We start from the raw sequence: 19,555 nt of genomic DNA on the forward strand, positions 1-19,555 counted from the left end.
TCCTTTGACACCTCTGGTCATGTCTAAAATTAAATTATTTGATGTAGTGGGTGGATTTCAACAATGCACATTTTACAACCCCCCCCCCCCAAAAAAAAAAAAAATGATTCAGCGATATTGTAGGGAAACTAAGCGATATCAGTGGATTTATGAGAGAGAACCAATAAAAAATAAAATAAAAATATGTGTGTATGGATATAAAATGCCTCAAAGTGTATTGCATTGGCGTCAGCTCCATTTTGGCAATCCATAGCGTTGTCTTTTTTTTGGCATCATGTGGCATCTATGGGCAGTTACAAACACACACACACACACACACACACACACGCACGCACGCACACACGCACACACACACACACAGACAGACACACACACACTCTCACACACACACACACAAAGTAGCAACAGGAAGTATTTAATTATGATTTTTATTCGCTTTCACCCAGCAGGAAGTAACATCGATTGAACTTGTGGGAGTCAAACATAAAGGCTGCTTATACTTCCTGATAGTGAGAACTCATTTTTCAGCCTTCATTTTAGCATCGTACGTCCCTTCATTTTTGTAGGAACTGACATATCCCGAGTTGGTGGAGACATCCTCTCGGCCCTCACGTCCTCTACCTCGTCCGCTCTCGTCAAAACGTTCCTTGTGTGACCCCGTGTACATTGACGTGTCCGTCAGACGATCAACGCCACCAGCTTTTACGGCCTTCTGAATAACATAAAATTAAAAAATGACATCACAATTTTACACTGTAAAAGAAATACGAACACGAACTCTAACCTGAACGTCAATGCTAATGCTAACCACTCTTTAACTCACTCAACCTTAATCACGCTTGTGAAATCTAATCCTAACATGAGTTCGGCTGATAACATTGCTAACATAAAATAAATTCCAAACGCTAATGCTAAGCTTTGTGGAGTAAACACTAACCTTGTGGAGTTAACATTAACCTAAGTTACCACTACCTTTCAACCTTGCTAAAGCTCACTTGCTAACCCAACGCTATTGCTAATGGAAATGCTGATGCTCATGCTGGAGCTGACCCATGGTCTCACACTTTCTTAGTGAAAAGTCACATTTATTTATTTTAAATATGTAGGATTGGAATTTTTAAATTATATGTAAACATTTTATCATTTTAGGAAGTCATCAGATATAGGATTTCCCTCAAAAAATAAACGTTTAAGTTTGGGGAGAAAAAAAACATTTTTTTGTGCGGGGACGGTTTCCCCAATGTATTTTTTTTCATCCGATTTCTTCTTTTTTGTGTAATTTTCCCAGTAAAAACTCAAGCCAAGATTCATGTTCCTGTGTTGTTGTATCTTGTATTTTTCTGACCGTGACTCCACATTTGCTGGGCTCTCCGGATTCTACCAGCTGGTTGATGGCAATGATGGCCTCCTCTTTGCTTTTGCCCTTGAACCTCTTTGATGCTAACTCCTGCAGTGCTTGCAGAAACTCATCAAAGGTGATCACGCGGGCTGACTTCTGCCTACACAAATACACAAACACACTTAAGATGACTTCATGGAGGACTGGATGGCCCTTGACCACCTATTTTCCCCCAACCTTGAGCAAAGTGAGTGACATCAAGATCCTGAAATCGTTTGAATTGGTTGTTTAGCGCACAGTCAGATCAGTGTTGGCATCTCAACAATGCTCCTTGTGAGTGTTTCCATTTTGCATTGTTTTTAACAGTCCCATCAAAAGGGGAAAGTCAAACACCACAAATTCAACACCTGCAAGAAGCTGCTGTAGGCCACAATTCACACGATAATGCCCTCAAGTACAGTACAATAACAGCTATTGATTTCACTCCCCAAACAACTGCTTGGGAAGGTGCAATGCAGACATTCTCACTTGACTTTGGAGAAGACGATGTCAACGTCGGTTCCGGTAATGTTCTTGCCATCCATAATCTTGCAATCCTTGCAGAGTTTGGCCCAGTTCTTCCCGTTCATTTCCCTTCCACTGGCCTTGGTGTCTCCATGGACCGCGAAACGAGAAAAGACGGCCAACAGCATCTCCGTGTTCTCAGCCATTACTTAGCCTGCAACAAATACAAACACAATGACAATATGATCACAAAAAGAAGAAAAAACCAGAAGACATAGAGCAAAAACTAAAGTAGATGTCGAACAGGAAATACAATTAGAAGCAGGAAAAAAATGAAACAGGTAACATGAGTAGAACCAAAAGTGAAGTTGAATTGAAAGAGGTCAACAGAACAAAAAATAAAACAAGAATAAGTAGAAACAAAAGTAGACATACCAGAACAAGAACCAGCACAAGTAGGTAAAAAATAAAATGAGTGTAATCAGAAGTAGCACAATACAATACAATACAATACAATACAATACAATACAATACAATACAATACAATACACCTTAAGTTATATTTATTTCACAACAGCTGCAGCTGTACCAAAGCACTTTACAAAACACAGAACCAAGTAGAATAAGGAAGATACACTATCTCCATCCTATTTTTCTACACTAATGCATTTAAAAATGGGTTAAATCTATTTTTTTCCAAGACCTTATATCAATTATTTTTATGTTTTAAAATTTTGTCATTTAGCTGTTCGATTATAAAAAAACCACTAATAGAATGACACGTTAGTGTATTTTTTAGTAAAAACTACGAGGCGCCAAACGGAACTCGAATGCCTCACGAACTCGAATCTGTTATTTGGGAAGCCGAAAGCGTTAACAAGAGTTGGAAAAAGACGGAAAAAACGAATAAAACCGAAGTCGCTTTCCAGTTTTGCAACCTCGCTTGCAACACAGGAAAGGTCAATCAATTCATGACATTTCGAATATTTTAAAGGAAAATGTGTGATCGTTTGATGTCGCCAATAACCACTGATTTTTTTCCATTGCCTGGGTCCGATTTGTAATTTCAAGCAACAAACCTTGAAGTTGTTATTTCCCAAGTATGGCGAAGTTTTAATTTAAAATGGGGCAGTTCCATTGACCCGCAAGCACCAGCAGCATAAACGCAAACAAAATAACAACGTTTCACAACGTTTCACAACATTCCTTATTGTGCTCTTGTGACGTAACGAAACGCGACCTGTACTCCATTGATTTAGCGCCCCGACGTGCGCTGTGTTGCATCGCGTCAGGTAAATAATCTATATCTATTACTTTTTTTGCGTGTTTTGGTCTCAGTATTCACGTAAGACATGTAAGCGTTTCAGTGTTTGTGAAATCAGACGCGTTCAGCGTGGAATCAGTGAACGTTTGCAGCACACCACACAACTAAAATATCCCCACGCGTTTACAGTAATTAGAATAAATTGGGAGTGGACTGATGAGAAATTGTTACTCAATGGTAGCGTTGTATTATGAGGGATTTGTAAAACGCTCAGTGATGTGTCATTGTTTCCCATCTTTCGCCCCCGCTCTTTTTTTCTTCGTATGTGCGTGACTCAACCCCCCAGGAGGAACGAGTTACCACCCCACTCTCCCCCCACTCATCCCCGTTGCCTCCTATTTTTGCAAACTTTTCTAACTTTACATGTTTGTTATGATAATTCCACTCCAGAGGTTAATAATGAGACTTTTTGCATGGGCGTGAATAAATCAATCGTCATCACCATTTTCGTTCATGTCGTTCACAACCAGATTTGGAATCTTTTTCTGCATTAAAAAAGAAACGCGCGATGAGGGTTTCAAAGTAGTCCTTTGAGCTTGCATTAGTTTCAAAACTGTGAGTTGTACTAAGGTTCGGGGTCAATACATGGTTTAAAAGCAGCGTTAGGATTTCAAAATCATGCCACTCAACCCCCCAAAAAATGCTGACATCATTGAGGGCCCTGTGAGGATGAATGTGAAATCTGGTTAATAACAGTCTCAACACTACGGTATTATACTTTAGGTCAGTACGGCCCATGCTAGATGCTGTGGTTGACGTGGAAACACATTGAGGCTGAAATCCAATTAGATTTTTTTTAAACGAAGCATTTTTTCGAGTCAAAAAAACGCTATTAAATGAAACTAAGGGACTCGTAAGAAAACATTAATGATGCTTATTATCTTTCTATTTGAGTTTAATGAGTTGTTATCCGCTGTGGAACATGCAAGTGTTGTAGCCTGGTCCCATTTGATAATAAGCAAAACATACATGTTCTTGTTACTTTGACTCAACAAGACAGCTCCAGGGTCTGGAGACAGTGTAATTATATCCTGACAATTAATGGGCCCGCTCCCCAGAGAACCGCAAACCTGATCTTTTTTCCCTCTCTTTTTGTAGCGAGGAAGCCTTTGTATTATCACATAATTACAAGGCCAAACATGCTGTAGCGGTAGGAAGATTAGACCTGCCATGCTACAAATGTCTTTATCCTATTTTATGTTGACAGCTGTTGGTGTTTCTTGGCCAGGACATTCTTGAGAATGGGGTTTCGACTGTCATTGGCAGTTTACTGTATATCTCAACTTTTTTTTAATACTAAATGGCCACTGCATGCGTGGGCGTGAGCACATGCATGAGTGACAGTCATCAAGACGAACAGGTGAGGGCAGGTGAGGAGTGGGGTGGAAGGCTCTGCATGAGCCAGTCAGTTATAAGAAGCTTTAGGGTGTGTTTGCTGCTGTCGCTGCCGGGGCTGCTGGGTAATCACAATATGCTGGAGGCTGGCTGGCTGGCTGGCTGGCTGGCTCGTCGCCTGATCAAATTCCTCGGCAGCCTCGTATCTATGCCTACCGAAAATATTCGGCATACCAGCAAGGTTTTGTTGACTTGTCCGAGCAGGGTGCATGCTGTTGCCTTGCCAAGGCAGCATTTTCCTCACGCAACTATCAGTTCCTTCTTATCCCCCATTTTATACTTCATGATTATGCTTTTATACATAGGACCATGCTAAATTTTGACACTCAAAACTTTCAATACTCCAAAGGATCGAGCCCAACAGCGATTCTGCCTTTGCAACGTTGATGATGCTCAAATTTGATTGACACCAGAACAGAGGTACTAATTTAGCAGCTTTGTTATTGCCGCTTGTCGTTTGTAATGGTGTATAGTGCACTTCATCATACTGACAGCTCAGATTTTGACATATTGGAGGCATTTCATTTTTGCAACCACTGCTTTTTTTGCAACTCAGGGCCGCCCTCCGAGAAAATGAGGGGGAGAGGGCTACCGAACGGTCTGCTGAGTGTTTGCAAGTTACTACACTGAAAAATGACCAAAAGAACACATTGGAATCCCTCCTTTTAAAATTATTGGTGGCCCAACAGTTCTAAAAAGATTCAAAAACATCAAACCCTAAAATACTTAAAGGACAACCGACGTCTCCGGACAAGTTTTGTCCATAATTTGTAAAATGGCTTCAAATGACTTCTACTGAGCGTATTTTACAAAGTTTCCTCCGCATATAGCTATATTTTACCTTTTAAGACTCGTGCTGAATATTCCGGAAGTCTTGTTTTTGAGTTGATGACGAGTCCGTACGTGACGTCACTGAAGGAACGCCCCTGACCGAAAAAAGCACACATTGTAGCAGTCCTTCCATCACGTCAATATATTTTGCTGTACTTGTTTGGTCTGAAAACGTCATGTTGCACCAAAAAGAGCCAGAAGAGGGCGACCAAGCTCCATGTAAGGAATTCATCAGACTGTGGAAACGGGCTGATTAATTCCTCACACGGAGCTTGGTCGCCATTTTCTGCCTCTTTTTTTTGGGTGAGAGATTTTCCCCCAATGTTGCCTCAAAATTGCACAGAATAAATTATTTAATCGATTGCAAACATGTATGCTTTCCTCTTCAGAACTATTTGAATCATCTTCATAACTGGATGTGTAACAAGAAATCATATTCTCCAAATCTGAAGCAATTGTTTTGATTCACTAGCAATGCAAGACGTCTTGGCGTGACGTCACGAACTGGGGGCGGGACTTTCTGAAAATGCCCAATTCGCTGCTCAGTTTTTTTGCAGATTTCGGACACTAAGTCATTTTTATTGGTGTTTTGCATTTGACTAAAATATCATACTACGTGTTTTGGGTATTTTAGATACTATAAAACGTTTTTCTGATGTCAGTTAGGAAACAAAAAAGTGACGTCGGTTGTCCTTGAAATACAGTGTTCACTGTGAAATATTTATTCTCTTCTGCTCAGTAGACCTGCGAAACACAGTTGCGGGTATTAATGGCTTTTCACAGCTGTCTGTCTCTCTCACTTTGACATCGTTCTTTCCCACTCTCTATTTTTTATCGATGTTTGCTTGTGGGAGCATGTAATTGCATTTGGCCCTGGGTGTACATGCACTCATTAAACCAGTCAATGTCAGTGCCCATTACATTCCGCTGCATTGCAGCTCAGGTGCAGCATTGGAATCCCAGGCACGAAAAAATTTCCCTGGGCGGACGCTCCGAGGTTAGGAAGGGCGTAAGTCTTTCCCAGGATTAGAGTTGAATCGACAAAGTCAAATACAGAAAAAGCTATCTAGTTTACAGTTTGGCTAACCACTTCTATTATAATGGATTATTTTCATTATTGTAATACAACTTCTACCAAACACATTTTACTTGCTAAAACATTTTTAGGGTCTACCTTAATGCATTGCCCAACTCTTGCTAGCTTAGTTTCTTTAAATAAGTGTTTCGTTTTTCATTTCCAGTCAATGTTGACTGTTGCATTGACACTTAAAACAGAAGAGGCAAAACATTGTATGATATTACAGTAATTCATGGGTCAGCAACCTTTTTGACTAAAAGTAAAATATTTAGAAATGTTTTTCAGTGAGAGCCAGACACACACACACACACGCACACACACACACACACACACACACACACACACACACACACACACACACACACGCACGCACGCACGCACACGCACACGCACACACAACATTTCAGAGTGTGTTATTTAAAATAACTTTGTGATAATACTCTTTATTGTTTATTTATTGAATGGTTTTCCGTTCCTCATGATTGTTAAAAATCCAGCCAAACGCTCGGAATGAAAGTCAACTTGCCGGGTCCATATGCGAAGTTACTGCTAGCTAGCCTGCACACTGCTCATTAGCTTGCACGCTTGCTTTCTGCTGTCTCTCGCAGAAGTATATTAATGCTAACGTTAGCACGGGACCACTGACATTCGACTGTTTCATCGATGGTATTGTTTCATTGCAAATTAGAACCACGGAACCTTTTCTCTCCACAAAGGCGAATCCTTCGGTCCATTCAACCTGAAGTGTATGATACTCATCATCTTATTTAAAAGGGGGTGTTTACCTGTTTCGACACCTAGGTTAGTATCATCCAATCAAAATTGCGCTTTCCAAAAAGGAAATGAACAGCGAAACGCGAGAATATGTATTTAGTTTTATCGGCGAGCCAGATGCAATCATCAAAAGAGCCATATATGGCTCGTCAAACAAGCAAATACATATGCCATTTTTATCAAAATGTGCTTGCTTGTTACTAACGTACACGAAGAACTGCCATCCACAGAATTAGCATCGGTTTTCGATAATTATAAATCTTCAAACAACTGCCACATGAACACACATGCAACGACAAGTATTGTTGATCTTATCTGCTTCTTGCATTTAATTCATGTGATGGATTTTAATGTGACACATGAAAACTGTTAAGCATAATCCTAGCCACGCATTCATTGGTGACGTACTTAAATGGTAACGTAAATCAAAGTTAGGATAGTTACGGGAAACTAATCAATAGCAAAGAATATTTTTAAAAAAACTGAGTGACAGATATAAAAATACGAAAACTAAAAACAAAAAAGCAAGCAACTGATCAACACTTAAAATAAATTTGCTCAAACCACACTAGTTGAAGTGTTGCACTGAAGACGTATTTTAGAGAAAATCCTTCACTCATTTCAACATAGTCCCTAAGTAACTAGATGCCAAAAGATAACAGCAGGTATTTTTTTAAGAAGAAGAAAATAGCGGAACAAGGGTTCTACAAATACTGTATGTCGAGGGAGCACTACGTATTTTGAGGACATTTCTCATTCGAACATAGAGGAATTTGAAAGTCAACCAGTTTCCCCAGGGTTAGTTAGCATTGGATTTCATTGTTTGATTGTGCAGGTTGATGTAGGCCCTGTAAATATTATCAGATCTAAAATAGAAGCCTATCAACTAACTATCTCACTGTGACTTGTAAGAAAAATAGCAAAGTAATTTAGACGATTCCATTTGTTTGCACTCGGTAAAGATAAGATCAGCTATGTTTGGGAGCCAATCCTTTTTGGGATCAGATGTACAGAATTTCAAAAATGCCCCGATTCATGCCAAGATTCACAGTCAACCCCACCCCTTCCTTAGCCTTTTTTGTGTCTCTTAAACAATCTTATTTTTTAGTTAGTTATTTTTTTTCAATCTCAAAATATCGCCTTAAAAAAAATCCATGACATTTATCTGGGCAAAAATGGAGAGCCTTGTTACTTTCTGGATGGTGGAAAATAAACTATGGGTTCCTTCAAGAATGCACTGAGTGGCTTTCAGGTCCCATAATCATCACTTATTGTGGAACGTGGCATCATGCTGAGTCCATTGTTACTCCTGGTGCCTCGCTGCTGACACAGCAACAGACAAGTAGCTTGGCCGAAAGTATTTACAGGCGAGTCGAAGTGAATAGATCTACAGTACTTTTACTGTCGGAGTGATTGAGTTGAGTAACATTTTAGTTGTTGGTTTGAGTACATTCATTGTTTTTCGACTTTATGCAGAGTGATATGCGTAATTACGTACACAAATTTTGTCTTACAGGCAAAGTACTGTTACTTTGATTCAACTGTATTTCACCACAATTCAATTCAGATGTGTAGAAAATTACTCAAGTCAAATTTACTCAAGAGCAACTCAGTTACTTTTCTAATAGCATGTGATGGAATGTGGGGTGAGTCGCCATGTATTTAAAAACACAGAGGCATGAACATTCCTATTGTTAAAAACAGTACAAAGATCACTTTCTGGACTTAAAATAAGTAATTACACAAAACACTTACAAAGTAAACAAAAATTTGTGAATTAATGGTAAAATAAATATTATTGAAAATAATGGATTTTTTTCCAGATTAATTTAGCTTTAAACTTTGCTTCAAAAATACGGTGAACAAAGTGTACGAAAGTAAAATTGTAGTGCTTTTAAATTATGTTAGTGCGAATTACAACATACATTTTATATTAATATAAAACGACTCAATTGTCGTAATCTGACGAGACGATGTGGAATGGGTTTCTTTGCACCTGACCTCATACATTATGCGCAATAAGTGCAGCTGCTCAGATATGTTGGTATGGACTGACACCTAGCGGCGGCAGCACTGACGTACACATATCCTATTAGTTATCTCTTCTTTTCCTTTCGGCTTTTCCCTTCAAGGGGTCGCCACAGTAAATCAGTGTCCTCCATCTTGAGAGGTTTGATCCGCATGTTTGTTTTGGCCGAGCTTTTACGTCGGATGCCCTTCCTGACACTATTAGTAATACATATACATAAAATAAAGTAACAGCAAGTGGGGCGTTAGAAATATTGATGCGTATTTTAATACGAATATTCAGGCCCGAGAGCATATGAGTGCATGACAGATGCCACCTATTTATTATTTGTGTTTAATCAATGTAGGTTTTAAAAAATCCAACATTAAATAATAGTTAATTATCTTTCATCAAATCATGTGTTAATTAGTGAGCACCCATTGTGTAAGTGTTGACCACAATACTCATTTTATAAAGCAACAATTGACACAATACAAACAGTTCATTTGTAAGGTAAAAAAAAACAATACATTTTATACCAGTTGAATGTATAAATAAACACTGAAAGCATTTTGTGTTTTATTTACTTCTAACTTACACTTTTGTAAAACTCACATTATTTTAACACGCACCACAGAGTCACGAGTATGAAAATCTGCCGATTTATGATTTCTGAAACTTAAGATGTATTAAGATGGGAAGCATAAATACAGAGCGATCGTCTATTAAGTTTGTCACAATCTCCGAATCATTCAGCGACCTGTAACAATTCTGTTTCTGAATAACATATGCCCATCCATAATGAATGGAGAAGATGCAAACTCCACACAAGATGGCCGTAACGGGTCTTGAACTCACGACCTCTACACTGTGCAGCCGGTGTGCTAACTAGCACGACTCAACTACCTTTCTGGATAACAGTTACTCCAATTTTTAATGTGAGGGTATGATTCTGACACAAAAAAATATAGAATTGTAATACTTTTAACACACCATGACCTGGGGTGTTATGGAGACTTTTGTATGTGTCGAGAAGAAAGTGGGTGTGGACATACTGTAACTTTCATGACAAATAAGGTGCAATGCCGATATTCTACGGGAGATGGCGGCGTTGACCAAACTGTACCATGTTGCCAGGCCTCACCCTGCGGCGTGGTAGTTCTAGCTTGTGTTAACCATACAATTAGCATCTCAACAAACCGTAGAGCCAATAGAAACACAGTACATCACCCCCACAAACGTCATGCTGCACCCTCGCTTCACCCATTCATTCATTGATTTACCCCACCCGGCGACGATTGTTCTTGTTTTCGTTTTTTTATCTGGACCGGTTTGTCAAGGGCCGAACACTCCCTTGTCGCCTTTTACGCGAGATTTAAATCAATGTCTCTGCACTAACTGTTTACTGGCGGCTCAATGAGGACGTGACAAAGGGAGTGAGGGCGAGAGAGCATCACGCACAAAGTGGCAGCGAGAAAGAGAGACCTCCATCCTTTCCCAGTGGAAGGTTTTGAGACGCGCATCTTCCTTCCTGCCCACCCCTCTCTTCCCCTCTGTCGGTCTCTCCTCCCTTAATCTCTACCCCCTCCTCCTCCTCTAAGTGCTCGTCTCGTCTGAGCCTCACGCCGAACCCAGGAACCGAATATCAATCATCTGGGCGCGAGCCGGCCGGGGCCACAGTTGGCCGGGCAATGCTCCGCTAATCTATCCGCCGTTTGCGCACTTCCTGCCGGCTTGGATTTGTGCTGAGGAAGCGTGGGGGATGTAGAGAGGAAAGTGGGACCCGAAGAGTCTGCTGTGTGCCCGTCCGCCGAGCGGCCTCTTTGCCAGGCAGGCTCCCCCCCTCACACAAGATGTCGACCAGGACACCATTGCCTACGGTGAACGAGCGTGACACCGAGAACGTAAGTCATGTCGTGCATCTTTTATTTTTCGGGTTGTTTATCATGAGGCCTTGTTTCAGTGCGGATGGTGGAAATGGCAGCGGTTAGCTTGTTCGAGGGAGGGCTAAACCGTACACCCGCCAATGGGAACTCGCCCCTAGCACTTCTTTTGCCTTCATCTGCCGGGAAGAAAACCCACTCGGTACCAGAATAACCCACCACGGAAGGTGCACTTGGCTTGGATGTGATACTTGAGGGCTAGCCCGGACAACGCATTGCGTCAACATGTGTGTTGATTATATAGCGACGTGGAAGTAACTAACCAGGCAAATGGGGGGGGGGCAATATTCGGGGTGGGGGTGTTATGTTGCCCTAGTTTTTCACTCGGAAGCATCCCAATGTGACATTACTTACCTCGTGCAACACGTTTTGTCCTGGTGGAATGTCTTTTTTATTGGGGGGGTATTATTCCTGCCCTCACCCCTCAGACGCGACACTGACCAGCCTATTCTGCCCATTTTTATGAAAACACATGTCAGGGATAATAAGTATTACAAAAGAGTAGCAGGAATGTTGAGCATGCTGCATTGCACGATGACAGCACAATGACCACACAACTCCCCCCCCTCCCTTTTGTGTTCAGGGCTCCCCTTGTGCTCGAAATGCTGACATTGAAATGTTTTGAGGTGCTTTATATATGGAAATGCCTGAACGTTGGACATGTTGGGGGAAAATGCATTTATCAAGTATGGTGACATTAAAATGACCATACAGCCCCCCTTGTGTTTGGGGGGTCCATTGGTGCTTGAAATGCTTTCATTGGAATGCTTTGTATTTTTGCAATTGCCGTGTTTTGTGGTGCTTCAAGTTATAATTTGGTTTAAAAGTTTTGTAGTGGCAGGGATGCTTTGTATTTGATCGCGTTTGGAATATGGTACCAGACGTAAAAATTCTTTCTTTTGGAGGGGGGGGGCTGAATGAAAAGTCGTTTAATACGATGAAATATATTCTATTTCAGAGCAAATGCTGTATGGTGACCAAATAAAACTTTTCTTGTGCAGGGTTCAATTGGTCCTTGAAAAGCTTTAGTTTGTTGTGTTTTTAATATTTTGAGTGCCTGGCATGCTGAAAATGCCTGATTATGGGTGCTTTATCATTTCAGAATGCTCAGAAATGCTTTTGATGCACAATTACCATGCAAAACCCCTCCCTTTTGTGCTTGGGGTTCCATTGATGCTTGAGATGCTTGAATTGTGATGCCTTGCGTCCTTGGAAAGGCTTGAGTTAAGAACATTGTTATTTTTGAGGTGGATGAGTGTTTGGGATGCTCATTTTTTGTGTTTGTAGAACCAACTGGGACTTTCTTTTCAAAGTTTGGTATTTTGGGTGCTTGAAATGATTACATTTGACTGTTTTGGATCCTTTAATATTTGGAATACTAGTATTTTGTTATGTGTATGCACGGTTGCACTTTTTCTCAGAATAAATTGCTATCTGATTAGATAGCTAGCTTTTTGCATGTAGCTTAAAATATTCCCATATGAATTGATAGTTTCATTTGATTTAGAGGGATACTGAATACTTTGTGTATGTCTCAATATCGCCATCAAATTACAGAATGGATTACATTTCTGTGAACGTGAAAGTCAGCTAAGCATCACCGAAAGTGAAAAGGCTTGGAATTTGATTTAAAAGCCTGAGCTAAGTGCTTCAGCTCGACCTTTTGTAGAGGTGTGTGAACCAAATGTGTTTGACGCACTGTTTTAAAGGTCAGGCCAGCCATTTTCTCTGTTTAACACTTTCAGCTGCAATGTAGACTTGACTGCAACCTCAAGTAGTGATCCCAACTATGTTGCTATACATCGGCGCAGAAGTTGTAGCTCCACTTGATGGAAAAGGAAAAAAAATGTTGGTTAGGCCTGGGTGAATGTTTGTGGTGGTAAAAAAAATGAGAGAGAGAAAGAGTGTATGTGAGAGAGAGAGAGAGAGAGAGAGAGAGAGAGAGAGAGAGAGAGAGAGAGAGAGAGAGAGAGAGAGAGAGAGAGAGAGAGAGAGAGAGAGAGAACCAACATATTTTTCAAAACTTTTATTCACCATTAAGATGCCATGGTTGAACTTTTTAGATGGCACCCATAACACATTTGATACATTTCAAGTTATGTTAATGTTTCCATTCCTTGCGAAAATGTGCGATCATGTGAGCTCTACAATTGGCAAGATAAATTTTGCTGAAGCACCTAGCTAGCTAACTAGCATGGCAAATGTCGTCTCGTTTCCGCTCTAATGTTGCTTCACAAAGCTGGGAGGGACAGAGAAGTAGCTCTACAATTTGTGTCAATGAACTACTTTTAGTGTTTCATTTGTTTTAAGTCATATGTAGAAACAAAAAAATATACGTGTCAATTTCCATTTCACATAAGTTTGCATAGAAGTTGTTCATTCCGAACCGTTATGAGAGGGTCTGTAAACTTCTGCATTTTTTGTTGAGCTTAAGATCTCATTTTATTTTGTATTTATTGTATAATATTCCCGAAATATCATTTGAACAGGGGTGTGTCGACCTTTATTGCCACTCAATATGCGTTGGCTGTTTCGAAAACCAATCGATAAAAGGCACTTGCGCTAGCCACCAGCGCTCGAATGAGTCGGACTCCAGCTCGAGGGCCCCAAGCCCACTCGCAACAGATCTTGGTTGCATAACAATTTAGTCCTCAAGAGAGACGGGAGGCTTTTAGCGGACTTTTCAAATGTGCACGCGCGTCAGATTTCCGTGAAGATCTTCCAGCAACTGTATGGAAAGCCTTTGGAGAATCGATTCAGTATCCTCCATCTCCAGCTTCTGGTCCATGTGCAACGACGACGGCTGCGATGCATTTTGCTGACATTCATAAGCCGCATGAGTTTTCAAGCTAGATGTAAACAATTCGAATAATTGCTCATTGTTGTTTATGGCATTTATTGAAAAAAACAAAACACTCGTAAGAGAAAGCCGTTCTAATTATGTGCCCTTGTCATACGACGGGTTTGTTGAAACAATGATGGCAGAGAGCATACAAGTACATGGGCCTGATGCCGGTCATTAAGGATCTTGTATAAATGCTGAAACAGGTTTCCATCAAGTTGTTTGAAGTATTTATTGTAATAACATGTTGAGTAAGATGGAGCCGTTCTATTCTCGCGCTGAACTGTGCTATGGCTGGCAAGAAAGAGCAGACGAGTACGTGGACCTTAATCCGAATCTCAAGCGGATCGAAAAAAATGCTCAAATGATTTTCCCTGATGTTAAGTACAGTAAAGTATCGATATATCGATATTCAAGGGAGTCCGAAAAAATATCGATATAACCGGGACTATCGATATATCCGACCCTGTTTGCATGTAATTTTCTCCATGCGTGCATAGAAATAGTATCGATATAACCGGGACTATCGATATATCCGATATCGATATAACGGGACTTTACTGTATTTATTTTCATGAGCGGGAATTAAGACCTGACCGATTAATCGCTATTAGCAATTTTTAAAATGTCAAATTGGATAGATGTCAGAAATCGTCAACATTTTTTCACACTTTTGTATTTCGTTTTTAAGGACACAGGTGTCAAACTTAAGGCGCCAGGGGCCAGATTTGGCTCACCACATAATTTTTTTTGTGGCCCCCAAAAGCAAATCAAATATATCAACTTCCATGATGCTTTCTAAAATCTTAACCAAAAATTTGAATTCTCATCTGGATTAATTAAGAGACATATTGTCAGGTGTTTCTTACAGTAACCTAAACAATATTTGAATTAACCGTTATTATCGACTTTTTTATCAGGCTTCAGTCATCGCGGCACTCCAAAACTGAGTTAGACACCCCTGCATGAAAACATTACAAGAAAAACAAGACAATGATGGAAAAAATAACATTATTTTATTATTCTTATTATTATTTCATCTGTGTAGGCTCTCTGTCATCTAAGGTTGGGGGAGCAGTGAACTACTCCCTTAAAGTAATCTGATTACTTCTTTTGTCTGTCTGATTACCTCTAATGTTCAATACCTGGCTCTGATTGCACCATTAGCTCTTGTATCACCTCATCAGCATAACTAAGCCTATGTGGTAAAGACCTGAGAAGTCTGTTGTAAGCACGGGCTGAATTAAACCTCAAACTACCATGGCGATTTAGTGAAGGGTTTTGCTATCGGGCCAGAGTTACCAGCATAACTTGAGTTTGCTGACGAAGCTCTTCGGATGAGGAGCGAAACAACCGACATCTTCAAAGAAGTACAGATGACAGCTGAAGAAACCTTTTCATCGATATTATTATTACTATTATTTAATGATTTAAAGGACAACCGATGTCACTTTTTTGTTTCCTAACTGACAGAGAAACGTTTTATAGCATCTAAAATACCCAAAACACGCAGTATGATATTTTTATTCAAATGCAAAACACCATGAAAACGACTTTAAGTGTCCAAAATCTGCAAAAAATTGAGCTGCGAATTGGGAATTTTCAGACTGTCCCGCCCCCAGTTCGTGACGTCACGCCAAGACGTCTTGCATTGCTGGAGAATCAAAACAATGGCTTCAGATTCGGAGAATATGCTTTCTTGTTACACATCCAGCTATGAATAAGATTCAAATAGTTCTGAAGAGGAAAGAATACATGTTTGCAATCGATTAAATAATTTATTCCGTGTCATTTTGAGGCATCTGGACTGCAATGTAGCGTCCCAGAAAAGAGGCAGAAAATGGTGACATCTTGTAGACATGACCGTGTATTGCGTTTCCACAGGCTGATAAATTCCTTATATGGAGCTTGGACACCCTCTTCTGGCGCAACACAAGGTTTTCAGACCAAACAAGCATTGACGTGTTGGAAGGACTGCTACAATGTGTCCTTTGTTTTCGGTCAGGGATGTTCCTTCAGTGACGTCACGTACGGACTCGTCACCAACTCAAAAACAAGACTTCCTGAATATTCAGCACGCGTCTTAAAACGTAAAATATAGCTATATGCGGTGGAATCTTTGTAAAATACGCTCAGTAGAAGTCATTTGAAGCCATTTTACAAATTATGGACACAACTTGTCCGGAGACGTCGGTTGTACTTTAAAGTTAAATTCTAATAGTTAGGTCCCTTTTTTGCAGATAATTCTTATCTTTCACATTTGAGGGACCAACAATAGGTTGTTTTATTCGTCAGATTTTTTTCAAATTAATTGACAAATGAATTCATATCAATTATTCATAAGACTGTTGGTTCTGCCTGTGCGCTAAAGTCTTGGGTGAATTGTCTGACGAGTGTGTAGAAGGTGTACTAGTATGACAGCCTCACGTTGGATTTCAAGAAAGTGGAATAAACGCTCAACCGGCTTTCCGTATCACTTGCCTCGATCATTTTATGCGGCTGGGAGTCCATGGGAAGCAACATTTGTCTATTGGTAGCCATGTGACGCACCAGCCCGTCAAGAAGAACCTGTCCCGGTTCTCCGTTTTGGTGCATTCAGAGCATTTTGGGTGCAGGCCAAGTGTTAAATCACACTTTTGTTTTGTTTTTTTTAACCTGTTCGTCATGTCCACAGGTACTCAACGCAATGTGGAAAATCCAAATTTGTCCATCCAGAATTTGTATTTATTTACTTTTTATTTACTGGGTGTGCCCGAGTGACTCATGGGATGTCAGGATACACGCTGGCACTGATGATGCGCACTCTTGCACGGTGTAGCGTTTTGCCCGTGAAACAGGAGCCAGACAGTCCTAGTTACCGCACCGGGGAATTATCCTCTGCCTGGGTGTGGCGTTACGGGAGGAGCGGAGGATCATGGGAGCTTTGACCTCGACTGACACGGGCAGCTGCCATTGCCAACGTTGTATTCCCAGCTATCTGCCGTTAATTCACCTTCGCGTGCCAGAACAAAACGACTCACATCGCTGTGTTGTTAGAAGGCCTCTCGGCGGTGTGCTGATTTTTTTTTTTTTACTCTCAGGAGCTTGAAAATGAGTGTCGTCCGGTGCTGTTCAGGTCAGTGTGTCACTGAGGGAGGAGGAGGAGGTCACATGGCTCTCATTAGATTAGCACGCAGGCTGCGACTTTGTAGTTTGCAGTTGTAAACAGCGGCGCAAAATCAACTTTGGCGAATCCTTGTGTCAGAAAGAATGTTGTTCTTCACCATTATCTGTCATGTTGTGTTTTAAATGTCATCATAACACACTTTTGTCATCTCGAAAACATGAAATGCAATATTTAAACATCGTCTATTGAAACGTTCGACCTGCATCATTGATCTTCAACATGTTTTCTCATCAAATCTTCTATTTACAGCATTCGTCCGTGGAGGGCTTTGCGGAGCCCGCGGTACCCCCAACAAAATCGGCAAGTCGCCACAGCCTGCCGCGATGTCGCAACTCCTTCACCTCCACGGAGGAGCACCCGCACATCGGGAATTACCGCCTCCTCAAGACCATCGGGAAGGGCAATTTCGCCAAGGTCAAACTGGCACGACACGTCTTGACTGGAAGAGAGGTGAGAAAAGTCAACTCCGCGACTTGAGGGAATGGATTGTTCCACAAAACAAATTTGTGCGGTATTTGTGCGATTTGTGCGGGAATCACAAAATTTCCGTCATATCATGGATTAAGGTATAAATAATGACATGCGTTCTCGTGAAAGTCGACAACCCGCATCGTGCCACAGCTCTTTCTTCGCCGCTCGCATCACTTATTCATTCTCAGTTTCACCCGGCACCTGGCCACATTAGTAGCCGTGACGCCACAAATGTATACCCCCCCTCTCCATTAGGAGTGCGAGCGGCGTCCTTGTCGCCAGCCAATGTTAAACGGTCGTATTGGATTCCCGGGTCCAGGTCACAAACAGAAGGTCAGCCGCTTGCTTTGTGTGCCGGAGCGGCTTTGCTGGCTCATCAGAATTCAAAGGCACGGATCAGAGTGCGGGAAAGAAAACAAACCAATAAAAGGCATGCGATCTGCATGCGAGGGTGAGACAAAACAACTGAAAGTGCAATGCCTGACTGATCATCGTTTCATATGACTTCACATTTTGGCCCTGATTCCCATGTTTTCAAATATACAGTGAAACCTTCACTTGTCCAAAGTCACTTCTTAACTATTGTATGTGATTGGACGCTCGAGGTCCAATCTCTCGTCATTAAATTATGGTGGTCAATACCGAAAAGGATGACGTAGGACAGGGTGTCAAACTCATTTTTTGCCACAGGGCACATTGTAGTTACGGTTTCCTCCCAGGGGCCGTTATGAATTTGGGGAAGACATTAAAATGTTTAATCTCCTCCATATATTACATTCAGGGCGTAAAACAAATGAATGAATAACTTTCAAATTGGAGGTAAAAAATAATGACCGTTATTGTGGTTTACAAGGGACAATTTGAAATTTTCGTTCAGACTTTAACAAGCATCATGGAATTTCACAAGTTTGATTTGCTTTTGCAGACCGAATAAAATGATGTGGTGTGCCAGATTTGGCCCCTGGGCCTTGGCTTTGACACCTGTGACGTAGGACGTGTCACGCTGAACAACAAGACGAACAAAAGTTCCAATATGCCATACTTGCGCCGTCGTGTGTGTGAAGCACTTTAGCATTTATTCTACCCTTCAATCAAACTTTGTTGCGCTGGTTGTGTGATTTCCACCTTGTTCGGGTGTTCTCCTGACTTTGTTGCCGCTAGTTTGCATGTCAAGAGCAAACACAAATTTGATTCAGGAGCATCTCATTGTATTCGTACGCTCGACAGAGAACAAGTGTTAAGAAACCTAAATATAGACAGACACACAGTCTGACAGAGCAAACATGAGCGCAGAGCCTTGACAGTATTTGGTGAGTCTGATAACAATTAGAGAAGACGAAAGCCTGCTGAAATCATTGAAAATTTCATAAATTGAAGTGTAGAATTATTACTTTTGGGACTACTTTTACTGTCTGTTTATTGTTTGGCTGAAATTAGCGAATGGTCCTGTGTCCCTGCTGGGACAGTCACAGTTACCTTGACAACCGTCCGTTGGAACTCTGTGATTGAACATTATTCTAACTATTAATTGTTGAGGAACCAATTGTTGGTTTTTCGACATCCGTGTTACAACAAAACAACTGAGGGATAAACAATCTGTTTGGATTTATTTAGATTTTGTCCCATAGGAAATCACGAAAATGAAAGGAATCTGTTTCTAGCTAGGCGATACGCAGCTAGCGCTAGCAGTTGATGCTAGTGGTGACAGGGAATGACTCTGTCTACGGCCCACTGAATTTTGCTCATCTTCTTTCAAATACATATTTCATGCTATCAAGGCATCACACATGCAGCGACTCGCTGTCAACACATCCTGAATAATTCACAGTGGGAGGACAAAAAATAAAATACAATGGAAATACTATCTCAGCATGGAACAG

The 19,555-nt window shown here is 40.9% G+C and overlaps 2 protein-coding genes across 4 annotated transcripts in view; one reads left to right on the forward strand and one right to left on the reverse strand.

Moving 5' to 3' along the window:
- Window positions 1-414: 414 nt before the first annotated feature.
- Window positions 415-3,074, reverse strand: LOC148889185 (tubulin polymerization-promoting protein family member 3-like). Its single transcript, XM_089011627.1, has 4 exons — window positions 2,923-3,074; window positions 1,868-2,057; window positions 1,346-1,499; window positions 415-712 (listed from the first exon to the last, which is right to left on the reverse strand). Exons 2-4 carry the CDS (start codon window positions 2,047-2,049, stop codon window positions 518-520), a joined length of 531 nt encoding a protein of 176 aa, XP_088867753.1. The 5' UTR covers window positions 2,050-2,057; window positions 2,923-3,074; the 3' UTR covers window positions 415-517.
- A 7,441-nt stretch (window positions 3,075-10,515) lies between these two features.
- Window positions 10,516-19,555, forward strand: part of LOC148889186 (serine/threonine-protein kinase MARK1-like) — a 32,755-nt gene continuing 23,715 nt past the window's right edge. For 2 of the 3 annotated variants that reach the window (XM_089011698.1, XM_089011700.1), the window contains exons 1-2: window positions 10,516-11,157; window positions 17,454-17,654. In XM_089011698.1, coding sequence (XP_088867824.1) covers window positions 11,107-11,157; window positions 17,454-17,654 — 252 coding nt within the window. In that variant the 5' untranslated portion in view covers window positions 10,516-11,106. The remainder of the gene's footprint in view (window positions 11,158-17,453; window positions 17,655-19,555) is intronic. The other variant, XM_089011699.1, reaches the window with a different exon arrangement.

The sequence above is a fragment of the Hippocampus bargibanti genome, linkage group LG13 (genome assembly GCF_051943395.1).
Source record: "Hippocampus bargibanti isolate YZ-2025 linkage group LG13, ASM5194339v1, whole genome shotgun sequence".
Taxonomy (NCBI): domain Eukaryota; kingdom Metazoa; phylum Chordata; class Actinopteri; order Syngnathiformes; family Syngnathidae; genus Hippocampus; species Hippocampus bargibanti.